General features: G+C 36.2%; 1 protein-coding gene across 10 annotated transcripts in view; it reads left to right on the top strand.

Moving 5' to 3' along the window:
* Positions 1–11,568, top strand: part of CLASP2 (cytoplasmic linker associated protein 2) — a 184,512-nt gene extending 172,944 nt beyond the window's left edge. For 4 of the 10 annotated variants that reach the window (XM_082662816.1, XM_082662820.1, XM_082662818.1 and 1 more), the window contains 5 exons: positions 3,057–3,250; positions 3,749–3,877; positions 6,031–6,237; positions 7,313–7,429; positions 9,699–11,567. In XM_082662816.1, the coding sequence (XP_082518942.1) occupies positions 3,057–3,250; positions 3,749–3,877; positions 6,031–6,237; positions 7,313–7,429; positions 9,699–9,785 (734 nt within the window). In that variant the 3' untranslated portion in view covers positions 9,786–11,567. Of the gene's footprint in view, positions 1–3,056; positions 3,251–3,748; positions 3,878–6,030; positions 6,238–7,312; positions 7,430–9,698 lie in introns of all 10 variants that reach the window. The other 6 variants (XM_082662814.1, XM_082662815.1, XM_082662812.1 and 3 more) reach the window with 3 other exon arrangements.
* Positions 11,569–14,745: the final 3,177 nt, after the last annotated feature.

The raw sequence follows: 14,745 nt of genomic DNA, 5'->3' as shown, positions 1-14,745 counted from the left end.
TTCTCATTTGTTAAAGGAAAATATCTTTGGAAATTATATAACTGAAACCTAACTGGGTAGAATATTTTTGAACTTGAGAACGTTATTTCGTCACAGCATAATACTTGATTGACTTCTGAAACATTTGAAGATAAATAAGCCTTCAGTTACACCAAAATAGTAGTTGTTCCAAGCTTCATATAGCAATTGTTTTCATTTACTGTCTATTTTCTTTTTTAAATTTGAGGTGGGGAAGACCTTATTTGACATTATTTTATTGTAAACATTGCTGACATTATCTTTTTTAACATATTGACCTCCATTTTGCTGTTTTAATTTTTCTTTTATGCCCTGCCCCCAAGTAAAATTTCTCCTTATTTTGTTTTTAAAATATAAAACTTTTGGCAGGAGATAATTATTTTGTTCAAGTAGGAATTTGTTTTAAAATTCTGAGACTTATTAAGTATCTCTCTTACTCAGATGTGTCTGTACATATTACAGACAGATACACACATTAGTGATACATTTATCAAAACTAACAAGTCAAACCCACTAATGGCCAGTTCTAATTATGACCTTTGTAAAGTTTACCAGGGACTATAATATTCCAGAATATGTACTACCTCTAGTGAGGGTGATACTGTTATTCAAGGGAGACTCATATTTCAGGCCCAGGTCCTCACCATGACCCTAGGAAGTGCGTGCTATTTTCCCATTTTACTGATAAGAAAACCCAGCCTCCACAATAATTGAGAGTGTGCTCCTATCACACAAAGGCTAAGGGGCAGAGGCTTGGTGAGACTCCAGAGCCTGTGTTCTTTTCACAGAACAACAACGCTTCTATGTGTCAGAAGGGGAAATACAGTTGATTATACTTTATCTTAATTAATTCAGTACGTTAGGTTTATCTCGTTTGTACGACATAAATAGTTCAGTTTTTAACAAATAATTTATGTGCTTTCTTTGGCAGAAGTTATTTTCCTGTCAGTCATCTGTCCAGACCATTATATGACAAGTCATTTCTAATTATCTTCTAGAGTAATTACAAAGCCTATATTCATGAAGAGGAGAACTGAGTTCCCTTGAAACAAAGCATTTTCTTGAGATTTCTCTTGATTCAGCTGAAATAAAATATACTCTTATCAGAATGATTTTATGACATCTTTGAAAGTCTGATAATGTAACTTCACAGGAGTGATTTTTGAGTGGTTTATAGAGATGTATTGATCCTGCTGCAGTAGTTCTTGTTAAGCCAGCAATATTGTTCTAATGTTGGTCTATACAAATGAAATTATTATAAGACAGTTTTTATTCTCCAAGTTAAGATCTTTGAACTCAAATTTCTCATTTTCCATGGTTTTGCTCTGCATTTTGCAGAGGTTCTTCCTGATCTTCCAAAACCCTAATTTAGTTCTCCTCAGTGATCATTCTTTCCAGATTATCTCAAGTTTTTAAATTCAGTAATCACATTTTGTGCTCTGTGTATGAGTGTTTGGGGACCAGAAGTTCTTCGTGCTCTTATTATAGTTCCACAAAAGTTGTCCTAACAAACTTCCTTTTTTATAGGCAGTGAATATTATCATTACATTTTGGTTCAATTTCCCTTCCCTATCATCTGTTAGTTTTGTTCCAGTAGAAGTCATCTGTTCTAGTAGTTCAGCTTGATTTCCTTTCCTCAGTTTTCTGAATCCTCTTAAGTGAAATATAACTTTTCTTTCCCTACTTGTAGTTGTGGGTTCCCTGAGACCTATAATGTCAGGCCATTGGTATCTCTAGGTCAGTGGCTAACCAGCTGGCAGGATGAGGCACAGTAGCTTCTGTTTTTATGGACCAGTTGTGAACCATCTGGCAAACTACAACCTCAAAGTTCATTTTTGGGAAAAGTGCTCTTTCCTCTTGAGCATTTCCTTTTGTAGGCAGCAACCCTCTCCAAAAGGCCAGCATACTCATGCCAAGTGAAGCCACGGAGAACACAGCTCCACAGTGTTAGCTGTCTTTCCTGGAGACTTGGCAGAGGGAGTGACCCCAGGTGTACCTTCTAGGCTCAGGCACCATGTTCTGTGATTATTTTATTCCAGAGAATGAGTTAGAAGGGAAAAGAATCTATGGCACAAGCTCAAGCAAATGCCTGCCCAAGTCCCTCAAACCTGAATTGATCATGTATTTTATCATCAAAAGAATTTAGGAAGAACTCTGGTATTTTTTAATGTTCTAATGTGAGCTTTTGGATTTAATTGTCTTTCCTACGAAGATTTCTCAAAGCATTATCTGATGACTTCGAAAAATAAACAATGTGTCCTTTAACGTTCATAAAATTCATGAGTTCATACTTATACTTTAAAAAAAGAAAGCAAAAACAAATGAAAACTCCTTGATAACCACTGGGCCCAACTCTTGACTTAGAAATTTAAAGGGAAATATATTAGGTATTCTGCCTTTTCTATCAAACTGCATTTCAGGGCAATCAAAATAGCTCTAGTTGATAAACTCACTCTCAAAGAATTCCAGCCCATTTTTAACTCCTAATAAAATAATTGATTTAGCAACATCAGTGGGTGAAATCATTAGTTAAAAGGTTGAAGGGGAACTTTACAACGGTGGGATCAAGTTGTTACCAGTTAAATCCAGTGATCATTTATTAGTATCGCTGAAAATTGAGTACCCAGACACTGTGAGCCTCCTGGCATGACAACATAGAAGTGCATGCTGAAGTGTGTAAGGATGAAATGATACATTTGGGATTTGCTAAAAAATTTTCAGAAAAAAAGTTGGGGGGGGGTACAAAGATGATGTAAGAATGGTAAAATCTTAATAATTTTTAAATCTGGGTGATGGGCACATGGGGGTTCATTATACAATTCTCCTGTGAATTTTTATTATAAATGGTTTTAAACTAGCATTGAGGTTTTGGGGATGACAAATGGAAAAGAGTATTACTTGGTCATTTTTCTTTGTTTTGGGGGTTTTTTTTACAAGCAACTTTCTGTTTGTGTTCATGATGTTATAACGTTGTCATCCCCATACTTGTGAAAGTTGACCTATAAAGTTACAGAATTAACATCATGTCCTTATGACAGATCTTTCCCTAGACCATTCTGACCTGGTTGCAGAGTTATTGAAGGAGTTGTCTAACCATAATGAACGTGTAGAAGAAAGAAAAATCGCCCTCTATGAACTCATGAAACTGACACAGGAAGAATCTTTCAGTGTTTGGGATGAACACTTCAAAACAATATTACTTTTATTGCTTGAAACCCTTGGGGATAAAGAGGTAAAACGGCAGAATATGTAAACAATAGCCTGTTTTTCCTGTCTTGGATTGCCTGTCATTGCCTATTAATCAAGTGCTACACAGATTTGGAAATTGGGAAAATGATCTTTTCTGCTGCTTCTTTCTGCCTGAAATTTTCACTGTAAAGTACTTTTTCTTCCCAACCAAGCAGCTCAGTGATTTTCAACAGTTGACAACAGGGAAAATGAAAGGTTGCTGACAAAATTTTTATAGGAGAGTACTTTTTTTTGCATATTTGAATTAGTTGTTCAAAAGTAAAACTTCCTTTTTAATAGAATGTAGTGGTTCTTGGTTTCTTTAAGAAGTATTAGTTTTCAACTAGAGATGTGAAAACTTAATTGTGTAATATACCGCATATTTTATGCAGTTGTCTACAATTCCCCCAACCCATATTAAGACCCTTAAGTTACAGAAATGGAAAATATAAAGATTGTCTACAACCCAAAATATTAAAAACATTAAAATATTTCTTCTTAGCCTACAATCAGGGCTTTGGCATTAAAGGTTTTAAGAGAAATCCTAAGGCATCAACCAGCAAGATTTAAAAACTATGCAGAACTGACTGTCATGAAAACACTGGAAGCACATAAAGATCCTCATAAGGAGGTAAGTGACCTGACAGTACTTCTGATATTATTGCATGAAACATACAAACGTTGTTTGAAAGTACTCTTAGCAAGCATTTTCTTAATGTTCAAGGTAGTATCTGATTGAGAAGCAAACATATAATCTTTTCTGTTTAACTAATTATATTGATACCATGGCCTTTTACCTAAAATAGGTGAGCTCTAGGATATAATTTATATGATTTCATTTTCTCCTATAATTCACTTTTAGATTTCCATTTAGAGTTCACCAATCTTAACTTCACTTTCCATTTACCAATAAGAATTTGTTTTTTTTAAATAACTAATGAAGATAAGAATCATTGTTATTTTAAAGTGGTAAATTGCCTATAGGAGCTAGATGTCTGTTAAAAGTTTACTCAGTAAAACAATGAGTACAGCTTTCCTGAAAGAGTCCTGTAAACCTGTCTTGTTACATTATAGTCAGGATATCCCCATCATGACCAATGACACTGATGAGATAATCAGTGAGATGAGATAATCATAAGGACTTTCATTAAAATAATTAGAAAAGCAAGTTTCAAATAGGGACTGCAACTCTAAGAGAAAGCATCAGAGCAATACATAAGCAAAAGACAAGTCAAAAAAAGAAAGTTAAAGCAGCAGTGAGACAAAATAGATTAAAGTTAAGTATAAGATTTAAAACTGTAAAACTCTCAGAAGAAAGCATAGGTGTGAATCTTTGTTACCTTGGGTTAGGCAATAGTTTCTTAGATACAATACCAAAAGCAGAAATAATCAACAAGGAAAAAAAGAGTAAGTTGAACTTTATCAAAATTAAAAACTCTTGTGCTTCAAAGGATGCTCTCAGGAAAGTGAAAAGACAACCCATAACATAGGAGAAAATTTTTGCAAATCATGTCTGATAAGGGACTAACCACCATAATATATAAAGAACTCTCATAACTCAACAATGAAAAGGTAAATAACTCAGTTTTTCAACGAGCAAAGGATCTGAGTTGACATTTCTTCAAAGAAGATATACAAATGGCCAATAAGCACATAAAAGGATTCTCACCCTCATTAGTCTTTAGGGAAATGCAGCTAAAAACACAATGAAATACCACACTTCACACACATGAAGAAATGTTGGTGAGGATATGAAAAAATCGAAACCCTCTGGGTAATTCACTTTTCAGAAGCTGTGACTGTGAATCTTACAGGAGAGTGAGCCATAACTTTTAAATCTACCTGGATTTTTAATCCGATTTTTTAAAATATCCACTTGGTGTTTAGTAGTGGTACATGTGTAACATCTTGCTGAAGGCTTAAAAAAGCTATGTAATATTTGTACTTTAGTTATCCACCTTCTGACCTAAATAAGGCCTTGTAGCATACCAGTTTTTACCAAAGATAAAATTGACATTCTTAAGCTGTTAGAGCTGAAATTAGCCCTAGGTCTTCTGACTTGCAGTGTATTTTCCACTATACCTTTCTAAGTACCTCTCACAGATTGAGAGCACAAATGAGATAATACCAAAGTAGCAGCAAAAGCAATAATTTTTACATGTTTTCAAGACCATCTTTAGAGATTACAGCTTCCAATAAAAATATAGATAACTGTTTCTTCTCTTCATTGCAGAACCAGTGTTTTACCCTCCCCAAGTCCAATATAGAAGGAAAGAAAATCATTATGAACAGTAGGGGAAATAGCCTGTTAACTTGATAACATATTAATGAAATGATTTTTATTTTATTTTGTTAATAACTTGATAAAAGGCACAAGCCCTCCTGGAGTTGAGGGTCCTAACAATGAGCAGGGTCTCAGCGTGGCTGATGCAGAGGACTCCAGTCACAGTGTAGTCTAGGTGGACAGAGCCTCCACTCCCCTGCAGAACTAGACCACAATATCATGTTAAAGTTGCTTTTAATCACTGAATCAAGCCAACATTAAGAGAACACAAATGAAGGAAGAATGATGTAAAAAAGCACCATGTTTCCATCTTCTAGCTTCAACAGTTATCAAACCTGTTTTATCTGTACCCTCACCTTTTATGTTTGTTTGTTTAGTGTTTTCAAAGAAAATCCCAGATATCACGTCCTAGGACTTATTTCATGAAATGTATACATCCAGGCCACAGTATACGTTTTACAAAATTACTTCCCTGCTAAATGTTGACCTCTTTGTTTTAGGTGGTGAGATCTGCTGAGGAAGCTGCGTCAGTGTTGGCCACTTCAATCAGTCCGGAGCAGTGCATCAAAGTGCTTTGTCCCATCATCCAAACTGCAGATTACCCAATTAATCTGGCTGCAATCAAAATGCAAACAAAAGTGATAGAGAGAGTTTCCAAGGAAACCCTTAACCTGCTTTTGCCAGAGATTATGCCAGGCCTAATACAGGTAAGCAGCAAAGCTTGGAGGAATAAGCTATGTGTGATACATTTGGGACTCAGTTATTTTAGGCACTTGCCAGGCAACACTAGTGGCATGACCAAGCCTTCCTGCTGTCTTAGGTGTTCTTAGCTGTCTTAGGAGCAAAGACTTTCTGTAATTAGCTGTGTGTGTGTGTGGTAGAATATACATAACATAAAACTTACCATTTAGCATGGTAACTTACCATTTAATGTGGATTTTTTTCTATGCATACAAACCCATACATATAAATACTTCTAAAAAATGGGATCATATTTTGTAACATGCTTTGCTTAACTTAATCATAGATTGTGAACTTTTTCCATCCAATAAATAATATCTTATAATGTAATTTTAATGACTAATATTACATAGTATGTATATTAAGATCCCTCCTGAAGAGCGTTAATCATTCATTTCTTTGTGCTTCTATAGTATTACCTTTGTGACTGTTCTAAGCCGAATACTACTAAATTGTGAGGTCCTTGAAGATAAGATCCAAATCTTTTCCTTTCTTATCTGTGCTTTGGTGCTAAGAACAGAATATACATAATAGGTGTGTGTCTTACATACAGTGGGTACTGAATAAATGTTTGTTGGATGAATAACTTAGAGTAATGGTAGGGATGGGCCAGATGTTAAGATTAATTCAGCCTGGATTACAGGAGTACCTTGACTGCCAGGCCAAGGAGTTTAGGTTTTATTCAATAGTGAGGAGCTGTTGAATTCACTACAGCTGAATGCTTTAGGAAGGTTAATTCAGAGACTTTGGCAGGGTGGATTGGCAGAGGGGCAGCCCCAGAGTCAGAGGATTGCAGCTTTCCAAGCTAAGTAAGAAAGAACCCGATAAGGAAGTCTGACAGTGGAGTGGGGATGCCGAAGGGGAGGTGGAGGAGGGAAGGGCACGTCTCTGCCTGAAAAGGTGAGAAATTAACTTTGTCCAGTCAGGAAAGCTCTGTCTCCTCAGCATACTTGGGATCTCCTCTTTGAGTTGCACGTCTGTCTCTGGAATGGTACTTTCCTCAGATCCTGCAGGAGTGCTAACAAGGACTTTTCTTCCCAGGGTTATGATAATTCGGAGAGCAGTGTTCGGAAAGCTTGTGTCTTCTGCCTGGTGGCTGTTCATGCGGTAATTGGTGATGAACTAAAACCACATCTCAGTCAGCTCACTGGCAGTAAAGTAAGTAGTGCTGCTCTGTTCTAAAGATGGTGGCTGTGGGTCCTTCTTCAAAATTTAGTTCTTTGAGTGTGTTAAAGAGTAAATTTGGGGGCTTCCCTGGTGGGGCAGTGGTTGAGAATCCGCCTGCCAATGCAGGGGACGTGGGTTTGAGCCCTGGTCCAGGAAGATCCCACGTGCTGTGGAGCAGCTAAGCCCGTGTGCCACAACTGCTGGTCCTGCACTCTAGAGACCGCGAGCCACAACTACTGAAGCCCGCGTGCGTAGAGCCCATGCTCCACAACAAGAGAAGCCACCGCAATGACAAGCCCAAACCACAACGAGGACTGGCCCCTTTTCGCCGCAACTAGAGGAGGCCTGCGCGCAGCAATGGGGACCCAGCACAGCCAAAAGTTAATTAATTAATTTAAATAAAAAGAGTAAATTTGTTATTCGGATTTTAATTAAGCTTTGCGAATCCAGCTTATTCCTCTTACCGTTTGCAGTTTAGCTGTTTGTACTTTCACATCTGTTACTCAGGTGAGGTCAGCGGTTTGGTAGGGTGGTTGGTAGACTGCTGTGAAAAAAATGCCTACAGCTTCTGGTTATTTATTGATCACCAACTGACTCTCCTCACTCCCACACCGAAATCCTTACCCCCAAGGGCTGTTTAATTAAGAATAAATAATAGTTATATATCCATGGATTTATATGTCCCCAAATATGGAAAAATTGAACATTAAAAAAATTTTCCTTTATGAACTATGATAATCAAGTATTTGTTTTTCCTCTTTCTGTTCTTATCATGATCACAATAAATGTTTAACTTTGATTTGTTATGTTAAAATAAATTTTCCAATTAGTCCTTAAGATGCAAAAAAACACAAAATCAGTCTTGCTTTCTTCATTTCTTTGATACTATCAAAACCTTGAAATTTTTTCTAAGGGGTGAGGATAAACTATGATTGTTGAATTACGGTTTATGAACCAGTTAACTGGCAAGACACTCACCTTCATATAAAAAGTTTCCCCAAATCCTAACAGTTGTCATTACTATCATCAAATTTATTTTTTAAGTAGCAAAGGGAAGAAAAAATACATAGAAAGAAAAAGAGCTCAGGTGTATACCTTACAATAAATACCTATACAAGTTATAGATAGATTAAAGCAGTGGTTCTAGGGACTTCCTGGAGGTCCAGTGGTTAACACTCTGTGCTTCCACTGCAGGGGGGCACAGGTTTGATCCCTGGTCAGGGAACTCAGATTCCACATGCTGTGTGGCGTGGCTGAAAGAAAGAAAGAAAGAGAAAGCTGTGGTTCTTAACCTTTTCTGTGTTACAGACCACTTTGAGCTTTAGCTATAATCTCATCCCAAGAAAAATAAATGCATACAGATAAATTTTACGCATAGTTTCATGGGTGCGGGGGGCGTTCAGTGAGCCTCTGAATCTTGTGGACACCAGGTTTAAAAACCCTTCGGTCAAAGACAATGTTAAAAAAGCAAACTTTGAACAACAAAGTGGTTTTCAGAGAAAAATGTATCCTGAGTTTTGTCATAAATTTAAGTTAGGTCCTGATAATCCAGAGTTGTCTGTAGAAGAATTAAAATTCAGCACTTTACCAGAATACTAGGCAGCCAGTAGTAATGTTGCATGTGAAGACAGTAAGTAGGAAAAATATCTGAGAATGACATTAGGTGAAAAAAAAGTAGAAAACAGAATTGGATGTGCTTTGATTCCAAACTATAAAAATATGATCTCATACAATAACGACTGCAAAATGACACAGAGAAATCAAAAACATTCTTGTTAGGAGAGCAGTGACGTAGTTGTCTGAGATCTTGGGTGCTGGAGCCCAAGTGCCTAGTTGCCTCTCCTGGCCCACTTCTCTCTACCCCTGTGACCTTAGGCAGGGATGGCACATCCTGTATCTCGATTTCCTCATCTGTAAAATGTTGTGAAGATAAAAAGAGAGAATTTAAGGCAGTATATTGTATAGCACATACTGCTCAAATGTTTATCATTATTGTCTTGATGGTGACTTCTTTTTCTAAGTTTTGTATGTTATCACTATAACATTTTTTGAAAAGGCATGCTAGAATACTGTCCTGAACAAACTGAGACTTAAAATTTTTTTTTGAAATTCTTAATTATCAACAGTAACTGGGGCATTATAATAACCCCTCAGTCTAAAATATCTTTTGAAGCTCACATATGTATAATTTTTTTTAATGAGCATCTTACAATAATTTAGAGCAGCTTTCTCAAATGACGTGTTTGGCTTGAATCTGCAGATGAAGCTACTGAATCTTTACATCAAACGCGCACAAACAGGTTCTGGAGGAGCTGATCCCACTACTGATGTTTCTGGACAAAGTTAGTGAAGCTGATGGAAGTGAACCAGGTCTCTCAAAGAAAGGACAGACAGACCACCCTCATCAATGAAAGGAAATTTTCAAATACATCTTTTGGAAGTTACCATTGTTTCCCAGTTTTAGTTTTTTGTTTTGTTTTGTATTTTCTGTAACAGAGGGCTATCCTCAGTCTGCATGTAACTTTTATGATAGTTATTCCAAATTCAAAAGAAGCAGTATTAACATCAGTTGGTCAATACAAAGTAATTTTTAATCTAATTCATCATTTCACATGTTTTACTTCTTTGTCCTCCCATTAACCTTTGCCAGTGTTATGACTGTATACATTTTTTAAAATGCTGGTTAAACAGGAATGCTTAAAGCTTTAAAAGTTTAACAGTCTAAAACATTTTTTGGCCTTTATTCAAATGCAGAATAATATTTTTATTGCTACTTTGAGTTTTGTTCCGTATCATGTCCTATGCTAGAAATATTGAAATGATGTGAAATAAAGCAGGACTAATCTGAACTACAGCTGGACTCTGTTGGTGTGATGGTGATACACGTCATTAATTAGTTGCAACTTCTTTGGGGTGATCTGTAGTTTAAAACTAAGACCTCAAAGAAATGTTACAGAATCAGCCAGTTCTGTAAGGCTGATATCCTTTGTTGGTTGTTGATCTTGCCATCTTTATTTAAAACCATGTCCCCTCTATGATCCCTTAAGAAAGCTGTACCAAATCATCAGCCTGTGTTTTTCCTGTTACTTATTGAAATAGAAGGTTTCATTGCAGGGTTTTTTGGTTTGTTTATCTTTGTTGTGAATGATGCTTTTTTTATTTATTAATATCAAATTCACTTATGAATAAACTTGATAATGGAAACATAAAAAAAAAATCAAGTGCATGTGTGTCCTTGACCGTCTTCTGTTTCTCATTTAATAAACAAACTAATTATTGAGACATGGGAGTCGACAGCACCTTTTCTTTAAATGGTGGAACCTGGTTTCCTTTTACCATGAAATTGTCTTACTTGAAAACATTGATCCTGATGAGAGAGAAGATGGTGCCAAGGTTATTATCTTTGTATAATGGGCTCAAATTCTCTACCTCTTCAGGGCTAATACTTTTAACTGAGCTGCTGCCTATAGTGTCTTTTGGAAAACTATTAAAAGGGTGATTTTCTGTTACTTTTTAACAAATTTTTTTAATCACCTTTTGCTACACCTCTTATTTTCATGTGCAACCAACTTTCAAAAATTACCAGTTTTGGTGGAAGGCAAATTTGGTAATTTGGAACCAGGATACTAATGATTTCTCATCTTGACTTTTTAAAAAATCCTAACATAAAGTGAATTTGACTGGAAAGGCAAATACCTATTAGGGAGGCAATTTGCTTTTGTTACAGAGTTATCTGTACTTTCTTTGTTTAATCAAAAAAATGTAGAAATGTATGTAAAGAATTTAAGGCAAGAGTTCTGAATGGATGATTTGTGATAGGCTTTTACCTTCCTTCCTTTTTGTTCTAGCAGCAGGAAAATAGTTTCTCTATATCCCCCCCTTTATCTGTAACAATTTTGTTTTCTACTGTTAATTACATTGTGTATTTATAGTTCTATGCTTACTGTTGTGCATATACTGGCAATAAAACTGTACATAACATTACTTGAACAAATTAACAATGTATATCAGTTGTTTTTCCGTCTCACTGTGTGACAAGTCACTTATCTCATAACTAGGTTTTTTAAAATGTTTAGAAAGTCCTGTTTCCGTGGTATTCTCATGAATTTGTAAGTACATCCAAGGAGAAAAGATCTGTCAGGAGTAGCAGCCACAGTCCAATGTATATAGCTCTATATGCATGTATATATTATAGCTTATCGTTAAAAAGAAAAGGTATTTTAAACATTGAACTCGTCTCAGTAATGCTTTATGTTCCACGACCTTTAGTATGTTTTATAATCATTTTGGATCTAAACATTGATCTAATTTTGACCTCTTCTTTAAGGTCCTGCTCTAACTACTGTTGACAACTAAATAGAGTGGCTTAAGCTGAATAATAACTCTACTTGAAAACTTAGATCAAACACCTGGCATCTAAAGGCAGGCACTCAAGAAATGAATGAACTGAGTAACAGAAGAGTATGGTTTAATGTGACGAAGTGAAAGCTAAGTCATGTTTAAAATTCTGTTATTTCAGTTGATAAGACTATAAGAAAGTTACTGTTGACTATTCAGATTGCTATATATAATACCTTTAATTTGTTCATTCCAGAACCATATTAAGATGTCAGCTATTAAAGAGTGGTGATAAAAAGCTACTGGTTAAATTTTTTTCTTTCTGCTTTTCTCCCCTAAGTTAATCATCAGTGTCATTCATTTACCCACGCTGCTGAGAACCAATTAAAACATATAATTCCAGGTTTTAAAACATGTTTGTTTCTTGTGGGTTTTCAGAATCTGTAATAGACTTCTGACATTTTCAAGTAAGATATGATTTGAACCTGAGGTTTCATATTTGGAGTAAATTTGCTATATTTCTTCATATTTTATTATAAACTTCAGGTCAAAATGACTTTTCATCAAGTTATGTCTTACAGTAAAAAACTAAAATCTTCAGGCCAGATCTATTTGTAAATTCAAGTGTTTCTTATTATTGTTAATTTAGAAAAACATTTACAGTAAATAGAAATGAGGATTAATGTTATTCCATAATACATGAGGTTTTTTTTTTAATTTAACCTTTGACATCTTTGCTTCCTGTATTGTTCTAGTTCATTTTATTGCAGTTAATCAGTATAGTTTTATAGCCATGCAAATGAAAGGTCTAGAATTAAGCTTTAAAAAAACCTGTCAGTTAAAAAGTTATCCATCTCTATTGTGGAATATTTGGAAAATAATGAAAAACTGAAGGAAAAAAATTACCTCTCATAGCACCACTTTAGATGATCTGTGTTGTTATTTTGTGGCGTGCTAAGATAATCAATTTGATTTAATGCTGAAAACTGTAAGGGAACATTAAGTTTTGTTAACCAGAGAATGACAAGATTAGAATTAGCTAAGATTTTGAATGCTTCTGTTCTGTGCATGTATTTAACAATACATTTTGAGGGCTTCCCTGGTGGCGCAGTGGTTGAGAGTCCGCCGGCCGATGCAGGGGACACGGGTTCGTGCTCCGATCCGGGAAGATCCCACATGCCGCGCAGCGGCTGGGCCCGTGAGCCATGGCCGCTGAGCCTGTGCGTCCGGAGCCTGTGCTCCACAACGGGAGAGGCCACAACAGTGAGAGGCCCGCGTACCACAAAACAAAACAAAACAAAAACAATACATTTTGAATATATTCCTTCTTTGTTTTTCTATAGGATGACTTCTAACAGCAGCAAAATATTCATTGGTATGTATGCAGCATAATCCTGGGTTGTTGATCTTCACTGGATATTCCTATAACAAATAGCTACATCTTTGGCACATCTCCAATTATTTCGTACTTGGCAATTTTACAGACGCCTTTACTATGAAATTACTAAATACAGAAAAACAATCCTTATTTAAAGATATACTGATAAATAGCTGGGTTTAAAGTACTCTTATAATAGTAATCTAAAATAGAACAGGAAAATACAAGAAATCTTTAAATGTATCGGAATTTCAGTATTTCAAACTTACGTACATTCATCCATGCAGAAGATATGTGAGTAGTTGCCTTCAGGGAGACAGAGTAGAGCAAATAACCATGATACAGTGTGGTTAGTGCTATAGTAGAGAATAACACAGGGTGCTGATGGGAGCTAGAGAATGGGGGTGGGGGTACACATAAGGTGTAATCACAGAAGGCTTCTTAAGAGAAGAGGTGATGTTTAAATTTAGTCTGGAAACAATGGGTCTGAGGCTCATTGGGGTGACAGGGTAGGGAGAGCAGAGGGAAGCCAAAGAGCAAGGCAGTGCTCTATGAAGTAAGAAGCATTACGTCATGTCACTGGAACTTTTTAAACCATGATTTGTTTTGGAAAATGTAAAAGAAATCTCATTTACTCTCTTAAAAGTCCCCATAAAATATCTTTCAAAAAGAAAAAAAAAATCTGTGCCTTCTCACAATCAAGAAAGCTTGGCTATAGCTTTTCTTTCAGGGGTTTTAGTTCAAAAGTTTTCCTTTTCTTACAAAGTTATAATATTGAATTCGCTTTCCAGACTGTATCATTTATGTCTCCCCAGCTGGGCATCATTACACAGGTTGGTTTAGCTGGAACATGGGATGCCAGTGGAGAATGACCCCGGATTGAGTACTAGATACTCTGAGATATAATCTAACTGAACTAAGGAGTTCACTGAAGACTTAAACTGAAGAACAGCATGGTTAGAATTAACATCACAAACAACTCAATTTTACGTACTCTGAAAACATCAGAAGTGAGTTCGTTTTTAGGTTACAATTTTTTTATGGATTGGTCTCTATGAATCTGGTTCTGATTACCCTTATTTACCTACTAAATATTTGAGCACCTGCCCTGCATCTGACACCTCTAAAATCTGTCTGCTGTAAATATGTAGCTGTGGATCTGGTAATAGGAGAGATGCATTAAGGTGCTTTCAGAAATGTGATCGGTACAGGAGGGACCGGCCTGTAACTCAAGGTAGAAGGTGGTGCTTCTTGCAAACCATCCTGACCAGATAGCCCTGCATGCAGCCCCGGTCCCCCAGTATTTTTTCCCTTAAGAAAGTGTGAATCTGTTATTTTTATTGGAAATGAGTGCAAAAAGGGATTGCTTGCTGGTTTTAGTCTAAAGCCAATTTGACAACATTAATTTTTACCTAAGTTCAGGTCTGAGTAAAGACTTAGAGTTGAATTTCTTCAACAAAGCAAGAAATGTGCCTTTTCTTCTCCATCCTCCTAAAGCCATAGTTTTCAACTAGGGGTGATTTTGCCCACTGGAAGACATTTGGCAATGTCTGGAGGTATTTGGGGTTGTCACAACTCGGTGGGGGAGTGC

This window comes from Grampus griseus, assembly GCF_964374135.1.
Source record: "Grampus griseus genome assembly, chromosome: 10".
NCBI lineage: Eukaryota > Metazoa > Chordata > Mammalia > Artiodactyla > Delphinidae > Grampus > Grampus griseus.
This window is presented reverse-complemented; position numbering and strand designations above follow the sequence as displayed.